The sequence below is a fragment of the Chrysemys picta genome, chromosome 7, assembly GCF_011386835.1.
Source record: "Chrysemys picta bellii isolate R12L10 chromosome 7, ASM1138683v2, whole genome shotgun sequence".
NCBI classification, from domain to species: Eukaryota; Metazoa; Chordata; order Testudines; family Emydidae; genus Chrysemys; species Chrysemys picta.
In genome coordinates this window covers 33200394-33219819 of record NC_088797.1, presented here as the reverse complement: position 1 = coordinate 33219819, position 19426 = coordinate 33200394, and the positions used below count along the sequence as shown (strand labels likewise).

Here is a 19426-nt window from a genome sequence, read left to right as displayed (position 1 = left end):
ATCTTCTCTCCCATGTACCCATTCATCCCCATCCACACCCCTCCATCCATTCCCATCCACACTGTCTTCTCCTCCACCCATCTCCTTCCACACCCCTCCATCCATGCCCATCCACACCATCTTCTCCCCCACGTACCCCTCCATCCATCCATCCCCATCCGCACCTTCTTCTCTCCCACATACCCCTCCATCCATCCCCATCCACACTGTCTTCTCCTCATCCATCCCCATCCACACCATCTTCTCTCCCACGTACGCCTCCATCCATCCCCATCCACACTGTCTTCTCACCCATGTACCCCTCCATCCATCCCCATCTGCACCCCTCCATCCGTCCCCATCCGCACCTTCTTCTCCCCCGCGTACCCCTCCATCCATCCTCATTCACTGCCCTCCATCCATCCCCATCTGCACCCCTCCATCCGTCCCCATCCGCACCTTCTTCTCCCCCACGTACCCCTCCATCCATCTCCTTCCACACCCCTCCATATGTCCCCATCCACCCATCTTCTCTCCCACGTACCCCTCCATCCATCCCCCTTCACTGCCCTCCATCCATTCCCATCCGCACCCCTCCATCCATCTGCACCATCTTCTCCCCCAAGTACACCTCCATCCATCCCTGTCCGCAGCCCTGCGTCCATCCCCACCGCACCATCTTCTCCCCCACGTAGTCCTCCATCCATCCCCTTCCGCAGAACCTCCCCCCATCCCCATCCCCTACTCTCCATCCATCCCCATCCATATTGTCTTCTCCATCCATCCCCATCTGCACCCCTCCATCCATCTCCATCGGCATCATCTTCTCTCCCACGTCCCCCACAGTCCATCCCCATCCACTGTCCTCCATCCATCGCTATCCGCAGCCCTCCATCCATTGCCATCCCTGCATCCATCCCCATCCACTGCCCTCCATCCATCCCCATCTGCACCATCTTCTCCCCCATGTATTTCTCCATCCATCCCCATCCACTGCCCTCCATCCATCCCCATCATCTTCTCCCCACACACATGCCTCCATCCTGCCATCCATCTCCATTTGCCCTCTCCATTCATCCATTCATCCCCATCAGCAGCTCTCCCTCCATCGCCATCCATACCATCTTCTCCCCCACGTACCCCTCCATCCATCTCCCATTCACACCGTCTTCTCCTCCACCCATCCCCATCCACACACCTCCATCCATCCCCATCCACACTGTCTTCTCCCCCATGTACCCCTCCATCCATTCCCATCCACACCCCTCCATCCATCCCCATCCACACCGTCTTCTCCTCCATCCATCCTTACATGGCACCCATCACCGAAGCATCTGGGTATCTCTTCCTGTTAATGCCTTCTCTTCCCTCCCTCCCTCACCCCACCGCCCGCCCAAGCCACCAGTCACGGACTGTCTGTATCCCCAAGGCCTCTTTGGGGGAAATGTCAATGGACACCAAAATATCAGAGCCGGTTTTTCTGCCTGGCTGTGCTGTGCCATGCCACTCAGCTGGGTGCCCTGCGGTGGGAGGGGGGGGCTGGTTTCAGAGCCCCTGGACCTATGTGGCCCATACAGAAGCTGGCACTGGGGGTGTGTGTGTGATGTAATGACCCTGAACTGCTAGCTAGAGAATAGCCCAGAGAATGGTAAAGGCTGTTGGGGGTTGGGTTCAGGAATCCGGGCTCCCTCCACTCCCAGCACCTGGAGCTCAACAGCATTGCGATACACATATGTATAGTTTGTATGTACACCAACACCCCCATGATTACACCAGCCCCAGGCATGTCTTGATATGTAGAGAGTGACGCACACATATGTAGTTTGTATGTACACAGGCATGACCTGATATATAGACAGGACATGTGATGCACATACCTGCAATTCCCATGTACACCAGCACTCTCCCGTTTAGCAAGCCCACATGCATGTGGCTCCAATGGCAATCCCCCCAGCCTGCCGGAGTGCTGGCTGCTGATGAGCGACCCAGGTCACTTCCCAGGGATGGTGTGGTTTTAATTAAAGATGTTAATCGCCTCGTTAATACAGGCGCTAATGAGAGCATAAAAAGTCCCCGATTGCTCCTAATTAGGGGGCCAAATGGCATCCTGAATAGAGAGGTGAAGGTGGGGAGACCTCAGAGGAGAGAGCTCACAGGAGGAGTTTCTGCATCCCTTCCCCTTGCAGAGAGGAACCCAGGTTCTCCAACCACTAGACTCCACCCCTCTCCCGGAGCTGGGGAGAGAACCCAGGAGTCCTGGCTCCCACCGATTTCTACAGGCTCCCCACTTTAGCACCTCCCATACATCCTCCAGTGTTTAACAGCCTGTTCCTTCCTCCCCACTCTGACACGTCACCCAGTACAGCCAGTGCACAACAGGAGCCTAGCAGGGCTGCTCCACCCAACCTAACCCCACCCCACCCCCAGCAGCTTCCTCATTACTAAAGGGTTGTTACCTCTGTGCACAGGCACAGCGGGGAGTTGTCACTGTGACCACCATGTCTCTGCCAGATAATTAGCTGTCTTTGGGGGTATGGTGCTGGAACTCAGGAGACCTGGGTTCCACTCCACTACAGATCCCCTGTGTGATCTTAAGCAAGTCAAACAAGACCAGATTTTCCAGAGAGCCCAGGACTCCTGGTTTCCATTCCAGCCTCCACCACAGACTCCCTGGGTGATCTGGGGCAAATCACTGAGGCCCTCACTTGTCATGCACAACTGGGGCCAATTTTCATTGCTGCTTCTGCTGTGGCAATTAATGGCCTGATTTCCCCCAGGGATCAGCTCCCAGCATGCCAACTTCTTTGGAGCTCTGGTGCCCGCTCAGTGCTGAGACCAGAGATCAAACCAGCTGCAGTCTCTACAGATTGAGCTAAAAACCCAAGGCTCCCTTGCTGGACTGTAACAGACTCACAGTCTCTGCAAATCAGGCACAGACCAGTGGCTTACACTGCGCACAGAAAATCTGCCCCATAATTGCTCTGTGCCTCAGTTTCCCCACCTGTACAATTATTTTATTTCATCCCAGTAGTACCTAAAGACCCCGACTGAGATTGGGGCCCCCATTGCGCCAGGTGCTGCACAGACCCAGACTGAGATCAGGGCCCCATTGCACCAGGCACTGCATAGAGCCAGACTGAGATCAGGCCCCCATGGCTTCAGGCACTGCACAGACCCTGACCATCACCTCAGATTCTCTCTTGCAAAGGCACCTCCTCCTACCAGCCAAGCCAACAGGGAATCACAATCAGCAGCAAGGGGCAGGTGCATTACCCACAGCTGAGCTCTCCTGTCCCTTGGCCTCATCTATGGTAGTAACACAGCGGCTTCCTTTACTCCGAACCTGTAGTTTGTGTGTGATGCCAGTTCCAGAGCCCAGTCACCCTGGGAATTCGCTAACCAGCTCATTTGTAAAGCATAGAGGACGAGACACGAGGAGCATTTCTATTCCAGTCAAAGGCTTGGCTGAGGTCAGGGGCCCCGTTATTCTGGGTGCTGTACGAACACTTGAGCTTCCCCTCTGGTAGCAACTAACAGGCATTTGGGATAGAGGGCCTAACTGTGCTGGGTGCAGCTGCTGCACAAACCCCCTCCCTGCTAATGCAGGCCTGAGAGAGATCCCCTCTCTTCTTCACTGAAACAAAACAGGAAGGCTTGCCCAGCTTCTAGTGCCTTTTGGGAACATTCTTGGATTTTGCCAGCCAGGTTTTCAGAGACAAATGTGAAATGGGATGGGGGCGGGGGGGTGAATGTGACCTTGTTTGTGTGCTTTTTGCAGCGGGGTGAGGGCGCGGGGTAATCGGGCAGAGAAGCTTGGCAAAGGAAGCTAGAAAGGGAAACTGGTGCACAGGAAACGTGTCTTTTCTCCGAGGTGGCAACAGGCCGTGTGTCACTGTGTTTTCGGGATTTGATCTGATTTGGTAGGGACTAAAGGTTGATAAAAGTCAGTTTTAAACCCCAAACTGCACCGGAGCTTTCTCCTCCTAAATGCTGCATAAATCCGTTTAACATCCAGCCGCGCACCTAACACCTAAACTCTACTAAACTGTGTAAATAGCTCTCTGTGCTACCTAAATCGACTAAACCATCAACCAAACCCCCCCCCGCCAGTTAATTTTGATCTAACGCTTAACCACTATTTGACCTCTCTAAACATGCTAACCTCTGACCTTTGACCTTCCAGATGGTGTTATATGTCTCTCTCTCTCTCTCTTATTTGATTTTATCTTTATTTTATTTTTCCTTTTAACCGTCTGCAAATCTCTTCTCTAAACTCTTTAAAGGGAACAGTGATAATGAGCGGCTGGCGATTGCTAGGCAGAGAATTCCGTATCGGCTCGGTCGAGTAGTAGATGAGTGGCTACTCGACAAAGGTAATTAACGATAATTAATTGCGGTTAATTAATAAAAAAGATTTAAAGGTGCAGAGCTCTCCCGCAGCCATCCCAACCCTCTCCTCCACCTCCTCTTTAAAAAGCATCTTGTCCTAGGAGCTTAGTTAAAAATTGGTGGTGGGATTTGGATGGTAAAAGAGGGTGGATGCATGATTTCATTGGTCACCGAGAACTTGATATGGCTCGGTTGGTTATGACAGATGCAGCCTATCCTTTCCCCAGCTCTAGGTATCTTGCGTTTGGGTTACAGATTTATGTAACATTATTAGTTTTCTATAGATGAAGGGAGACTGGGGTTAGCCTGATTCACAGCTCCAGCAGGGGGTCAGCAGAACTAGCCTGTGGGACTCACTGCTCGTGGAGGAGGTCAGTGGGGTTAACCTGTGGGACTCACTGCTCCTGGAGGAGGTCGGTGGGGTTAGCCTGTGGGACTCACGATTCCTGCAGGGGGTCAGCAGAGTTAGCGTGTGGGACTCACTGCTCCTGGAGGAGGTCAGTGGGGTTAGCCTGTGGGACCAGGGCCGGATCCAGGCACCAGACGAGAAAGCACGTGCCTGGGGCGGCACATTGTAAGGGGCGGCATTCCAGCCAATCTTGGGGCGGCACATTCCGGCCGCTCTGCCGTGGGTTTTTTTTGGTTTGGTTTGGTTTTTTTGCTTTGGCAGCCCGGTCTGCAGCGCCGGAGCCCTCGGCCGGCTCCCCACGCTCCGCCAGTCCCAGCCCAGCCCTGCAGGGGCACGGACCCCAGCCCAGGGAGTCAGGAACTAGCAATCCCCGACGCTCACGGTGCCACCAGGCTCCCAGGGACATGCCACTCCCCACTGCCTGCACCGGCCTCTGCCTCCCGCGCCGCTCTGAGACCGGCCCAGCCAAGCTGTCTTTAAAGGAGCGGCTGAGCCAGCACCTCCTGCAGCCCCCGGGGGCTCCGCCTGCCCTCTGGGAGAGGCACCCCAAGGCCGGAGGGGGGAGCCCCTCTCACCCAGCTGCGAGGCACCGCCCTTCACCCCCCTGCGAGCCGCCTTGACCACCTTCCACATGATCCCTGCAGCTGCCGTTTTTTTTTGCTTCGGCAGTCCGGCCGCCCCCCCCCCCCTTTTTTTTTTTGCTTGGGGTGGCAAAAAAGCTAGAGCCCTGTGTGGGACTCACCGCTCCTGGAGGAGGTTGGTGGGGTTAGCCTGTGGGATTCTCCACTCCTGGAGGAGGTTGGTGGGGTTAGCCTGTGGGACTCACGATTCCTGCAGAGGGTCAGCGAGTTAGCCTGTGGGACTCACCGCTCCTGGAGGAGGTTGGTGGGGTTAGCCTGTGGGACTCACCGCTCCTGGAGGAGGTTGGTGGGGTTAGCCTGTGGGACTCACCGCTCCTGGAGGAGGTTGGTGGGGTTAGCCTGTGGGATTCTCCACTCCTGGAGGAGGTTGGTGGGGTTAGCCTGTGGGACTCACGATTCCTGCAGAGGGTCAGCGAGTTAGCCTGTGGGACTCACCGCTCCTGGAGGAGGTTGGTGGGGTTAGCCTGTGGGACTCACCGCTCCTGGAGGAGGTTGGTGGGGTTAGCCTGTGGGACTCACCGCTCCTGGAGGAGGTTGGTGGGGTTAGCCTGTGGGACTCACCGCTCCTGGAGGAGGTTGGTGGGGTTAGCCTGTGGGACTCATTGATACAGATTATTTTAAGCAAACATAACTCTTCAGGATTCCAGGCAGTTGTGAGTTGCAGAAGAATAAATACTGCAGATCAGCAAACAGATGGAGCCTGACTCAGAGAGGATTTGCTATTTCTCCCACAGAATGGTGGGGGTGCAATACGGGGAGGTTCTCAAACCTACAGGGCAGGGGTCGAGAATGACAGATATTAGTGAGAGTTATTTTTCATTGGCTCCTGGAGAACTTGACTGAGATCAGGGCCCCATTGTGCCGGGCGCTGCAGGACACATGCTCCCTCTCCCAAAGACTTACAGTCTAAGTAGGCTAATGGGAATCAGAGGCTCAGAGACTTGCCCACAGTCAGCGACAGAGCCAGAGCCAGGAATAGAACCCAGAATTCCAAGGTCCCACTCTTGTGCCCTACCCACTGGACTACGCCATCTGGCTTGGCTAGAGAGACAGTGAAGGGCATTTTGCTGTTGACTTTAATGGAGCAACAGAAGATACAGCATTTCATCCTGTATCTTCAAACAGCCAGAATCCCTTCCTAGAACTCTGGGAATTTTTTCACCAGCTTTGTAACTGACTCGACTTTTCATAGCACAGGGTCACACCCTGTTCTCTCTCCGGGCTGAGCTCTGTACCTTTAATGCTTAAACTCAGTTGGGGAAAAAGCAAAACAAAAAAAGTAATTTTAAATCTTCTTTTAACCAGCTAATAATATGCTTTTAACACAAACCGAACGCTAAACCAGTCTTGTAATGTATTTTAAACCGATAAATTCAAAATGTCTTTTAATAACCAATTCTTAGCACGTTTTTCTAACTGGGATAAGCATCTAAATGTATCTTTTAATGTCTGTAACTTGATTGTTTAAACAACCAACAACAACAACAAAAATCAGTTAAAGGGACTTTAACAAGTTAATTTATTTAAAACAAAAAGATTTATAGATCTATATTTATATACACCTGGATGAACCAAAAAAAATAGCAAAACAAGATTTAACCCTTTGAGTAGTATGGGCTTTTATGTGTTGATTTTCCACTTTGGATGCTAAATTTCTTACCTTCATCTGGATTATATTTGGAATTTTAAACTGATTTTAAAAAGTCTCTCTCTTACCTTGTCCTGTGTCCCTGCCACACACATACACAGACACTCGCAACACATTAAAATGAGATGAACACCCCACCTCAAGAGATCTGAGTCTGGAAGAACTTATCAAGTTTTAAACTCTGACCCTCAGCTGATGTAAATGGATCTATGGTAGTTTACACCAGCTGAGGTACCAGTCCAAGTGGAATGGAAACTTCTGCCAATTCGAGTTGCTTTGTGAGCAAAATTCCCTCTGGTGCAGAAATCCAGCATAAGACTTCTGCTCCACTCAATTGGATTTAAGTGATGCATAAGCAAGGGTGAATTTCACCCTTTAGGACTAAACCACACTTTTTTTTTTTATTATTTTAAAAGCCTTTGGATGGGTTGTTTTTAAAAAGAAATCAGGCAAGAGGGGGTTCATCAGATCTGTGCTTAAATGGACACTGTAGCGTCTAAAGAAAAGATTAAATCTCCCACTTCTGCAGAACATTCTTAACTCTTGCCGGGGGGAGGGGGGAGCTATATTTCTTATATCTGATTTCATCATTGATGCCCTACGGTTAACTTTTTTTTACTTGGCACTTCGATCAATGAAAAGAGACTGGTCAGTTTCAAGCCTGGATCTCTAGTTAGTTTCACAATTGTTTTTAGTGACTTTCACCTTCAGGGCTAGCCCAAGGCTGCAACATTTGGGTTAGGAAAGAGCAACAGTCTCAGCTCACTGGGTTATCTTTTGTTATCTTGGGCCCAATTTTCCTTTCACTTACACCTGTGAAATGCCATTGACTTCATTTGCAGTGATCAGGAATCCTGTGTCCAGTTCTGGTCCCCTCCTTTGACAAGAGATGATGGAAAAAGTGAAGAGGGTACAGAGAAGAGCAGCAAAAATTATATGTGGGCGGAGGAAAAAATGCTGGAGAGTGAGAGATTTTAAGAGCTCAATCTCTTTAGCTGATCCAAAAGAAGAGGAAGAGGTGACTTGGTTATGGTTTACTGGGAGAAAATCCTGGGTACTTTAACCTAGTGGAAAGAGGCAGAACCAATGGCTGGAAATTAAAGCCAGACACATTCCACTGAGAAACAAGACGCACATTTTGTCCAGGGTGGGCAATTAACCATTGGAACAAACAGGCTGCCTCTCTGGAAGATGCTTTAGTCAAACCCAAGTGATTGGGATCTTCGCAGGGTTAGCTTGGCGACATTCTCAGCCTGTGTTAGACAAGGCAGCAGAGATGATCTAATGGTCCCTTCTGGCCTTGAAAGCCATCAATCTATGAAATATTTGTACTGCTGTAGCACCTAAGAGCCCCCAGTCATGGACCAGGATGCCACTGCACTAGGCAGTGTACAAACACACAGCCAAGAGACAGTTCCTGCCTCATAGAGCTCCCAATCTGAGTCCAGTGTTTTCAGTTCTTTTCAAAATCCGGCTGCTTATTGTGGTGCCAAAATGCAGTATTGCCAGCTCGGGGCGGGGTCAGAAATCATGAGATTGGCTTAGAAATCATCACTTTTTTAAAAGGAGAAATTTGGGATTCTTCTTTGTTTGCCTTCTGCATTTTGAGTCTCTAGGACTCACATTTTCCAGCTTTTTCCGCCCCCTGCAACAAGGCAGTGTGTCCTACTGGGCAGAGCACTGGACTGGGACTCAGGGTGTCTGGGTTCGCCTCCCGGCTCTGCCACTGGCCTGCTGTGCCTCAGTTTCCCCTTCTGTAAAATGGGGATAAGACCCTCCTTTGTAAAACGCTTTGAGATCTGTGGAGGAAAACTAGATAATTTTTTAAAAAAAGTTTTAACACTTCCTGTTTTAAGAGAACAGAAATTCTCACCTAATCCCATGATTCCTGGAGCTGGGGCTTTCAGGAAAAACACCGGATATGATAATATTCCGAGAGTTGTCACAGCTGAGATCTAATCCTCTTTTATACTAGTGTAAGTGAAAAACAAATTGAGCCCACTGTTTGCAGTGGAATCCTTCAAAAATAATAATTATCCCATAAATACTCCAGCAAGTTTTTTTTTTTTTTTTTAGCTTGGGTTTATTTTTAACACCAACGCTGAGCATTGCAAAGATGCCCGAGGGTGTCGAGACATCCAGATTCCCCTCTAAGCGAATGGGAATCAAGTGTCTCAATCATCTTGGCTGAAAACACCACAGCTGAGAGCTATGTCTCAGGAGGGGATCTAACCAACAATGTCACTTTAGCCCTTTGATGACTGAGTATAAGAGATTTTGCTCTTGGGGGCGACGTGTGCTGGGGACTGGGTGAATTTGAAAAGGCCATCTCACAAACACAAGGTCCCCAAGGTTCGAAAGCTGCCACAGGAGTTCGGGTGCCTCCTGCATTTACAGATGGTCCCTGCAGCAGGAGACTTTGTGGGCTCTTTAAGCATTGAACAGCCTTGTGATGGAAGCAGGTGGTAGCTTCCCAACGATCCTGGGGCTGGATTTCCAAGGGATCGGCGCCCACAAATCAGAGCAGGATTCTTCCAAAGTTTAGATCTCCTTTAGATCTGAAATAAAGGAGTCTGATTTCTCCCCGCTCCCTCAACGGGCTTTGAGCTCTTTTGAAGAAGCCCCTTGAGTCAGGCTCCCACCATTCGAGACCTTGGCTGGCCCTCAGGGACCAGTGAAGGGTGGCTATGAAGGAGGTTATCACCTGCCATACTGTCGCAGTGTCCTGCCATGCCTACTTGTAAGACTTGGCACCAGTGCTCAAAGGGTTAAAGCTCTTAACGGGCTGCACTGGAGGGGCCAGGGATTTAAAGGTCAATCAGGTGGGGGCTGGCAATCACCTGGTGTCACTGCAAGTGAGGGTGGGTGTGAGGAAAAGGAGTTTGCCCTAGATTGGCACATCCCCACACACCCCCATCCATGCCCCCTCAGAACAACAGGGGCAGCAGCATCCTTCGGGGTTGGGCTCCAAATGTGGAAAATTTCCTCTGGATCAGGGCTGATCACCTGCTCCCTGGAGTTGCTCAGCCAAATGCCATTTCGTCAACCAGCTTGTTGAGTGCCATTGTAAGCGACTTCGAGGGTATTTCTTTCCGGGAAAAGTTGGAAATTTTGGCTTTTTGGTCTCACAGGGGATGGCAAAAATAGTCAAAATCTCACATCGTTTTGCAGGATGGAAAATCCTGCTGTTTTTAAATATTGTCCTTTCGTTTCGGTGCTGGATCCTCCCGCAAAAAATCACTGAGCTCCTGAACTCTATGTCCCTTCCCAGCCAGCTGTTTGATCCTCTAACCTGCCAGCCAACAGATGAGACATGAAGCCTGGAGCAGCTAAGCATCCCATTAACCAAGTGTCTTCTTGGGCTCCCACCCCAGCTGTGGCCTGGTGGAGAGCGCAGAACTGGTGCTCAGGATACCTGGATTCTATTCCTGGCTCTGCTGCTGGGCGACTTTGGGCAAGTCCACCTTTCCGTGCCTTGGTTTCCCCATCTGTGAAAATGTAACGCACTTCGAAAGCGCTGCGGCGGAGCTTGGCATTCCTATGGAAGGAGAGCACACGCGGCCCTTGAGCGGGCCCTCACTCAGCCACATCAAAGCAGCAACCCTCTTCCTCCCGACACCCCACTTAGAACAACTTCAATGAACAATGCAGTGGGTTCTTGAGCACCAGCTACTGGCACATTAACTAGCTGCATAAGTACAGGCATCTCTCAGGCACTCTCATAACAGGGTCCCAAGCTGCTCACCCCTTGGGAAGAGCCCAGCCTATTATAACGAGTCAGACAACCCTCATTTGGAGAGGGGATGTGCCTCCTTCCCTACCAGCTCTTCCTCCTTCCTAGGGCAGCGCCGACCAGGCCAGCTCAGGTCAGAACTGACCCCAAACCTCATCCCCAAAAGCTCCAAACAGTCCAGACTTGAGATCTGCACGTCGTCCGCGCCCTTCTCCTCCTTGTTCAGCCCAAGGGCTCACAGGAGGCTGTTTCTGTGCAAATTCACTGCTGAACATCGAGGTGGGGCACAGAAGCCATCAACTTTGAGGGAGCTTCCCCTGCCAGGCAGAGGGGTGCTGGCAACTCCTGCTATGCATGCAACACCTGCAATGGTGTTTTCTATCTCCAGCTGTCCAGCCCCACACACACCCTTCCTTCCTTCCATCCCCACACACACCCCCAGCCAGCCAGCCATCCCCGCACACCCCCTGCCTTCCATCCATCCCCACACATACCCTTCCATCCTCGCACACCCCCTTCCTTCCATCCATCCCCGCACACCCCCTTCCTTCCATCCATCCCCGCACACCCCTATCCATCCCCCTGTCCAAAACTCCCCCTTCCTTCCATCCCCACAAACCCCCTGCCTTCCATCCATCCCCACAAACCTGCTTCCTTCCTTCCATCCCTGCACACCCCCTTCCTTCCATCCATCCCCTACACCCCCTTCCTTCCATCCCTGCACACCCCCTTCCTTCCATCCATCACCTACACCCCCTTCCTTCCATCCCCGCACACCCCTATCCATCCATCTGTCCAAAACTCCCCCTTCCTTCCATCCCCACACACCCCCTGCCTTCCATCCCCACAAATCCCCTGCCTTCCATCCATCCCCACAAACCTGCTTCCTTCCTTCCATCCCTGCACACCCCATCCATCCATCTGTCCTGCACACCCCCATCCATCTATCTGTCCAACACTCCCCCTTCCTTCCTTCCATCCCCACATGCCCCCTTCCTTCCATCCGTCCAACACACCCCCTTCCTTCCATCTGTCCAATACTCCCCCTTCCTTCCTTCCATCCCCACACCCCCCCATCCCTCTGTCCCCCACACCCCCTTCCTTCCATCCCCACACCCTCATCCATCCGTCCCCCACACCCCCTTCCTTCCATCCCCACACCCCCTTCCTTCCATCCCCACACACTCCCATCCCCCCCCACACTCCATCCCCCCACACACTCCCATCCATCCCCCACACCCCCTTCCTTTCTTCCATCCATCCCCACAGCCCATCCATACTAACAGACCCCCATCCATCCCCACACACACCCATCCATCCATCCCCACACACCCCCTTCCTTCCATCCCCACACACCCCTATCCATCCATCTGTCCAAAACTCTCCCTTCCTTCCATCCCTGCACACCCCCATCAATCCATCTGTCCAACACTCCCCCTTTCTTCCTTCCATCCCCACACACCCCCTTCCTTCCTTCCATCCCCGCACACCCCCTTCCTTCCATCTGTCCAATACTCCCCCTTCCTTCCATCCATCCCCACACACCCCCATCCCTCTGTCCCACACACCCCCATCCCTCTGTCCCCCACGCCCCCTTCCTTCCATCCCCGCACACCCCCATCCATCTGTCCCCCATGCCCCCTTCCTTCCATCCTCGCACACCCCCTCCGTCCATCTCCCACACCCCCTTCCTTTCTTCCATCCCACACCCCATTCATACCAACAGACCCCCAGCCATCCGTCCCCAGACACACCATCCATCCATCTCCCACACCCCCTTCCTTCCTTCCATCCCCCCACACTCCCATCCCCCCCCCACACCCCCTTCCTTTCTTCCATCCATCCCCACAACCCATCCATACTAACAGACCCCCATCCATCCCCACACACACCCATCCATCCATCCCCACACCCCCTTCCTTCCATCCCCACACAACCCCATCCATCCATCCCCCATGCCCCCTTCCTTCCCTCCATCCCCACACACACCCATCCATCTATCCACACACACACACACACACCCATCCATTTGTCCCTACACACTCCCTTCCTTCCTTCAGTCCCCACACCCCCGTCTTTCCCTCCATCCTCTCACACACCCTTCCATCTGTCTGTCTCCACACACTTCCTTCCTTTCATCCGTCCACACGCCCGCCCTCCCATCCATCCATCACCCCCGACACACCCATCCGTCCCTCTGTCCCAACACACACACCCTTCCTTCCTTCCGTCCCCTCATACCTCTCCATCCATCCTCACTCCCCCATCCATCCATCCATCCGTCCTCACATGCAGCCATCCATCCCCCATACATGCCTCTCTGTTTATCTATTATTTCATTCACTAGTCAATTCATCTGGTTGACCCATGTCTCCCCACACACACTCCTAGCCAGCAGCTCAATCACCTCTTCAGCACCAAGCCATCCCCAACCCTGTCCCGGCCTGGTGCCTGCTGCACTCACAGTAGGTCCGGCCTTTCAACTCGCCGCACTAACCAGAGCCCAGTCTGGCAGTGCAAACCCTGGGGTGGGCTTTGGTCTCAGTGCTACAAGGAGAAAGGCACTGGGAAGAGACCAGCCCTGTCCCCTCAGAGCAGTGCTCCATGCCCCCCTGCCTGTCGGTTTGTGGGGAGACGCCTTTGTGGGCAGCCTAGTTCCCCCAGGCCACCCCTTTGTGGGACTAAGACTAAATCGGACAGCTCTTGATTTCTGGCCTGTGCCCTGGGTGGCTCTGCTACTGCAGCCTGAACCCAGCTGTGCCGCCCCCAACCTGCGCTTAAACCAGGTGCCCAGAGATTGGGAGAAATGCCCCAGCTGGTGGTGGCTGATTTCAAGCAGGGATCCATCGTTGTTCAGCTTCACGGCTTGCCACTTGAACTTCTGTCATCAGCCCTGACTGAGAGGGGAGAGCCCCCTCTAGTGAGCCCCTGCCCCACTTCCTCGGAGGCCTGACTTTCAGCACTGCTGATCTTTGGGAGATCAGGCTGGGTTGCTGGGCACAGGGGCGCTGCCCACGCGGGATAAGGAGCAAGCATCTCGGGACAGATTGTCTGTACCAGTGTCCCTGAAGGATAAAACGCAGGAAGAGATGGAGGATAGCAGAGAAGCAAGCAGGTCTGCCTCAGAATAATGCTTCCCTGGAGGCTTTTCAGCCAGTGTGGTAGCACCAGCTGCTCCATTAGGCTGGCTTGCTCATTCTCCTGGGACGGACACACACACACAAACAAACCCTTCTCCTGCTGGCAAGTCAGCTGGATTTAAACTAAGCCCCAACAAGGGTCTCATGCCTCACAGATGAGTTGATGCTTCCCCTTTTCACAAGCGTCCCAAGGTTGGTGATAATCAGTATTCACAAGCGTGACAAGTTTGGTGAGGCTCTGTTTGCAAGTGGCATGAGTTTGTTAACCCTCGGCCTTCACAAGCCTCACAACTTTGCCAGGCCTCCCACCTCCCACCAGAGCAATCACAGGAGGTTGGGGTGCAGGGAGGGAATCCAAGACAAATTTAACACAGGGCAGTATTGTGTGTGCGTGCACACATCCGGGTGTAGGCCCTTAAAAAAATCCAGGTGGCAAATAAACCACATAACAAATAAGCTCTTTAAATAAGCAACAAACAAACCAAACAAAAATCCATCTAACAAGAGTGAAAACTAATTAACGCGCTAAACTCCCCCAAACTCAGGGAAAAACAAATGACTTGCAGGAGTCCGGGCAGTTGGGTGCCGATTTCTTAACCCCGAGCAAAAGAAAATTAAAACAAAATAATCCTGTTTTCTAAAAAACCCAAGAAGCTGAAACTCAGAGGGTTAAAAACCTGCCGATTTCCAGAGTATTCATCCAAAGCCGAAGCTGTTGTAAAGTCAGAGCGTTAACCAGCTGATAACGGTTCAGTAAGAGCCATCTGGAGTCGGTTTTGCTCACAACAGAAGGTCCCTTTAACAATCCTCCTCTCGTCTCTTTTTTTAAAAGGCGTCTTTGAAGGCGGGAGGGAGCGAGGAGAGAGCGTGATGGCGGGGGGGGGGGTGGAGGGTTGGCCAGGATTTGCTTTCTAAACTGCTCTGCGCCACCTGGATGGCAGCTGGGACGTGGCTAATGAGAGGGGGGGCAGGTTGGAAGGCAGAGCAATTTCATGGCACTGCTTCGATCCCCGCATGCGGCCCCCAGATTTAGATCAGCTGCCGGTGCTCCCCCCAAAACACATCCCAGCTAGCACCTGCCTGTGCCAGCCCAGTGTGGGCAACTAGGCGGGGATCCCACTTACATTCATGGGTCCCCCTTGCTCCTCCAGCCAGCTCTGCATCCCCACACCCCACGGGCCCAGCCCCTCCCCACGAACGCTTCCTCAGCTCTTCCCCCTCAGAGACACATACCCTTCACCAGCCCCTCTCCACACAGCCCTCCCCCATAGACACACAGCCCTCACCAGCCTCTCCTCACACCCCTCCTCCTAAACACCTACCCCTCTCCAGCCTCTCCTCACACAGCCCTCCCCCATAGACACACAGCCCTAAACAGCCTCTCCTCGCACGCCTCCCCCTAAACACGTACCCCTCTCCAGTCCTTCCCAACACACAGCTCACAAGCCCCGCCCGCTTATAGACATGTACCCCACTCCTGCCGCTCCCCACGCACCTTTCCCCAGCCCCTCCCTCCATAGACACATACCTCTCTCCAGCCGCTACACCTCCCCAGTCCCTCCCCCATAAACATATACCTCTCCTCAGCCATTCCTCACACACAGCTCACCAGCCCCTACCCCATAGACACGTACCCCTCTGCAGTTCCTCCCCACGAACATTTCCCCAGCCCCTCCCCCCACAGACACGTAGCCATCTTCAGCCCCTCTCCACACACATCTCACCAGGCCCTCCCCCCATAGACACGTACCCCTCTCCAGCCCATCCACACACACACCTCCGCAGCCTCTCTCCCCATAGACACGTACCCCTCTCCAGCCACTCCCCACACACACCTCCCCAGTCCCTCTCCCCGTAGACATAACGCTGTCCATCCCCTCCCCCCATACACATGTACCCCTCTCTAGCCCCTCCCCTCATAGACAAATACCCCTCACCAGCCGCTCCCCCCATAGATACATACCCCTCTCCAGCTCTTCCCCCCCACACACCTCACCAACCCCTACACCATAGACACCTTTCCCCCTCCAGTTCTTCCCCAGCGCATCCCCCTCATAGACACGTACCCCTCGCCAGCCCCTCCCCACACACACTTCCGCAGCCCCTCTTCCCATAGACACATACCACTGTCCAGCCCCTCCCACTTATAGACATGGACCCCTCGCCAGCCCCTCTCCGCACACATCTCACCAGTCCCTCCCCCCATAGACACTATCCCTTTCACACACCTCCCCAGTCCCTCCCACTTACACACGTACCCATCCCCATCCCCTCCCCACACATACCTCCCCAGCCCCTCCTCCACAGACACATACCCCTCTCCAGCTTCTCCCCACGCACACCTTCTCACCCTGTCCCCCCATAGACACGTACCCCTCTCCAGTCCTTCCCCACACAAAGCTCACCAGCTCCTCCCCCTTTTAGACATGTACCCCTCACAAGCCCCTCCCCACACACACTTCCTCACCTCTTCCCCCTCATAGACACATACTCCTCCCCATCCCCTCCTCACACCCACCTCCCCAGCCCCTCCCCATAGACACATACCCCTCTCCAATTCCTCCCCACGCACACCTCCACAACCCCTCCCCTCATACACACGTACCCCTCTCTAGTCCCTCCTCACACACCCCTCTCCAGCCCCTCCCCTCATACGCACATACCCTTCACCAGCCTCTCTCCACATACCTGGCCCCCATAGACATGTACTCCTCACCAGCCCGTCCCCATACACACCTCCCCAGTCCCTGCCCCTCATAGACAAATACCCCTCACCAGCCGCTCGCCCCATAGATACATACCCCTCTCCAGCCCTTCCCCCCACATACCTCACCAGCCCCTACACCATAGACGCCTTCCCTCCTCCAGTTCCTCCCCATGAACACTTCCCCAGCCCATCCCCCTCATAGACACGTACACCTCCCCAGCCACTCCCCACACACATCTTACCAGTCCCTCCCCCCATAGACATGTACCTCTCTCCAGCCACTCCCCCCACACACCTCCCCCCATAGATACATACCCCTTGCCAGCCCCTCCCCCATAGACACGTACCCCTCTCCAGCCACTCCCCACACACATGCCCTCCCCACAGTCTCCTAGGTGGGCAGGTGCGTCTGGCTCCTTCCCCCTCAGCCTGGACAGCTGCACTGCAGCCTTCTGTCTGACATGTGGGGAGGAGGGGCTGCACAGCTCTGATGCTGTGAACTCCTGGGCCAACCAGCTCATGCCCCAACACTGCCCCTTCACCGCACACACTCCTTCCCCATTAGCTGACCAGACCGGAGCCAGCACCCTGAGAGGGGAAGGGCCTCGTGTCCCATTCCCCGCCACCATGAGCCAGTCATTCCACCCTTCCATCTCCTACAGTTGGGCCAGATTGGAGCTGGCACCCCCTAGAGGGGAAAGGCCCCATATCCCATTATCAGCCAGAGGGGATCTAACAATTCAAATGTCTGGGTTGTGCCCAGCGCCTCTCTGTGCCTGCACGTCTCTCGCTCCTCCTCCGCTCACTGTCTCTGTTCCATGCAGGGGCTGTGAATGCAGAAATGGGTCCCAAGGGTCTGGAAGGGAAAGGTGGGCAGTTTGGGAGGGAAGGTAGATAGATTAGATGAGTGAGTATGGGGATGAATGGGTGGAGCAGGAGTAGGGATGGAGGAGGTGGATGGATGGAGGAATGGGGGTGGATAGATGTAGGGTGTGGAGGGATAGACGGAGGGGTGTTCAGGGATGTTGGATGGGTGGAGGTGTGGGAGATGGAGGGATGTGGGGGCAGATGGAGGGGCGGGGAGGTGTGGATGGAGAGGTGGGGGGATTGGGTTGGGGGATGGAAGGATGTGTCTGGGAACGGATACATGGAGGGTGTGGAGGGATAATGGTGGGAGGAATGTGGGAGAGGTTGGGGGGTGGATCAATGGGGGAGGGAGGGAGGGAGGTGGTGATTGGGGGTGGATAGATGGGAAGGGTAGTTGGGCAGATGGAGGGGGGATGGAAGGAGGGGATGGATGGATGGAGGGGATGAAAGAAGGGGTGTGTGGTAGGGGTGGGGGGAAGGCGGGGGTTGGATGGATGGAAGGAAAGGAGTGTAGGGAGAGGGGTGGAGGGGTTGGAGGGCGTGGAAGAAGGGGGTGTGGTTGGGGATGGAGGGAAGGAGAGAATTGCATGGAAGGGGGTGGTGGGGATGGAAAAAGGGGGTGTAGTTGGGGAAGGAGGGGGTTGGATGGAGGGGATGGAAGAAGATGGGTGGTTGGGGGTAGAGGGAGGGGTGTGTGGCAGCCCGAAGCCATGTGCAGGTGCGTTAGAAGCCAGTGCAGGGGTTGGTGGCTGGCAGGGAGTGAAGTGGGAGGAGGAAGTGAGAACGTGGGGCAGGGGTGTCGCTGTGTCCCCCAGTCAGGACAGTGGCTGGGGGGCTGTCATGGGGACCACTGCTTTCTGCAGCCCCTGGCTGGCTGAGCTCTGCCTCTCTCCCGGCCCGCCATTCACTCAGGATCTTTCTTTCTCTGTTTATTCTTCCCTCCCCTGCTACCCCCACCCTACGACTCCATCCCTCCTTCCCCCCATGGGCTTCACTCCTCCTCTTTCGCCCTTCCCCATCCTGACTCCCCTGCACCCCGTCTTGGCAGGTCGACAGCTGACAATATTTAACAGCCAGGCCGCCATCAAGATCGGAGGCCGGGATCAGGGCCGCCCCTTCCAGGGCCAGATCTCAGGGCTCTACTACAACGGGCTCAAGGTGCTGTCCCTGGCGGCCGAGAGTGACCCCAATGTGTGGGTGGAGGGGAACCTCCGGTTGGTGGGTGAGGTGCCCTCCGTCATGACCACCGAGACCACTGCCACCACCCTGCTGGCCGACATGTCCACCACCATCATGGAGACCACCACCACCATGGCCACCACCACCACGCGGCGCGGCCGCTCTCCCACCATGCGTGACAGCATCACCCAGGTGAGTGGGCGGAAGGAACCAAGGTGGGGAGGGGAGAGAGGAAGGTGAGGGGGAGTCCGGTACCCAGGGGAGGGGAGATGAGAAATTGAGCGGGGGTCTGGTACTCAGGGGAAGGGAGATGGGAAGGTGGGGGGGTCTGGTACCCAGGGAAGGGAGATGGGAACGTGAGGAGGGTCTGGTACCAGGGGCAGGGGCAATGGGAAGGTGGGTGGGGGTCTGGCACTCAGGGAAGGGAGATGGGAAGGTGTGGGGATCTGGTACCCTGGGAAGGGAGATGGAAAGGTGGGGGGATCTGGTACCCTGGGAAGGGAGATGGAAAGATGGGGGAGGGTCTGGTACCTGGGGGAGGAGAGATGGGAAGACAGGGGGAGGTCTGATAACTGGGGAAGGGAGATGGGAAGGTTGGAGGGTCTCGTACTCAGGGGAAGGGAGATGGGGAAGTGGGGGGAGGTCTGGTACCCAGGGGAAGGGAGATGAGAAGGTGAGGAGGGGTCTGGTACCCGGGGCAGGGGAGATGGGAAGGGGGGGGGTCTGATTACCTG

General features: G+C 54.4%; 2 protein-coding genes across 41 annotated transcripts in view; both read left to right on the top strand.

Annotated features, from left to right (window-relative positions):
* LOC135972852 (serine/arginine repetitive matrix protein 2-like) overlaps positions 1 to 19426 on the top strand; it is a 303518-nt gene that overhangs the window by 138066 nt on the left and 146026 nt on the right. The gene's annotated exons all lie outside the window — the stretch shown is intronic.
* The window catches only part of NRXN2 (neurexin 2), a 316444-nt gene that overhangs the window by 268693 nt on the left and 28325 nt on the right, over positions 1 to 19426 (top strand). For 29 of the 40 annotated variants that reach the window (XM_065553022.1, XM_065553023.1, XM_042849667.2 and 26 more), the window contains 2 exons: positions 4263 to 4352; positions 18562 to 18884. In XM_065553022.1, coding sequence (XP_065409094.1) covers positions 4263 to 4352; positions 18562 to 18884 — 413 coding nt within the window. Of the gene's footprint in view, positions 1 to 4262; positions 4353 to 7908; positions 11289 to 18561; positions 18885 to 19426 lie in introns of those variants that run through there. The other 11 variants (XM_065553034.1, XM_024100302.3, XM_024100298.3 and 8 more) reach the window with 2 other exon arrangements.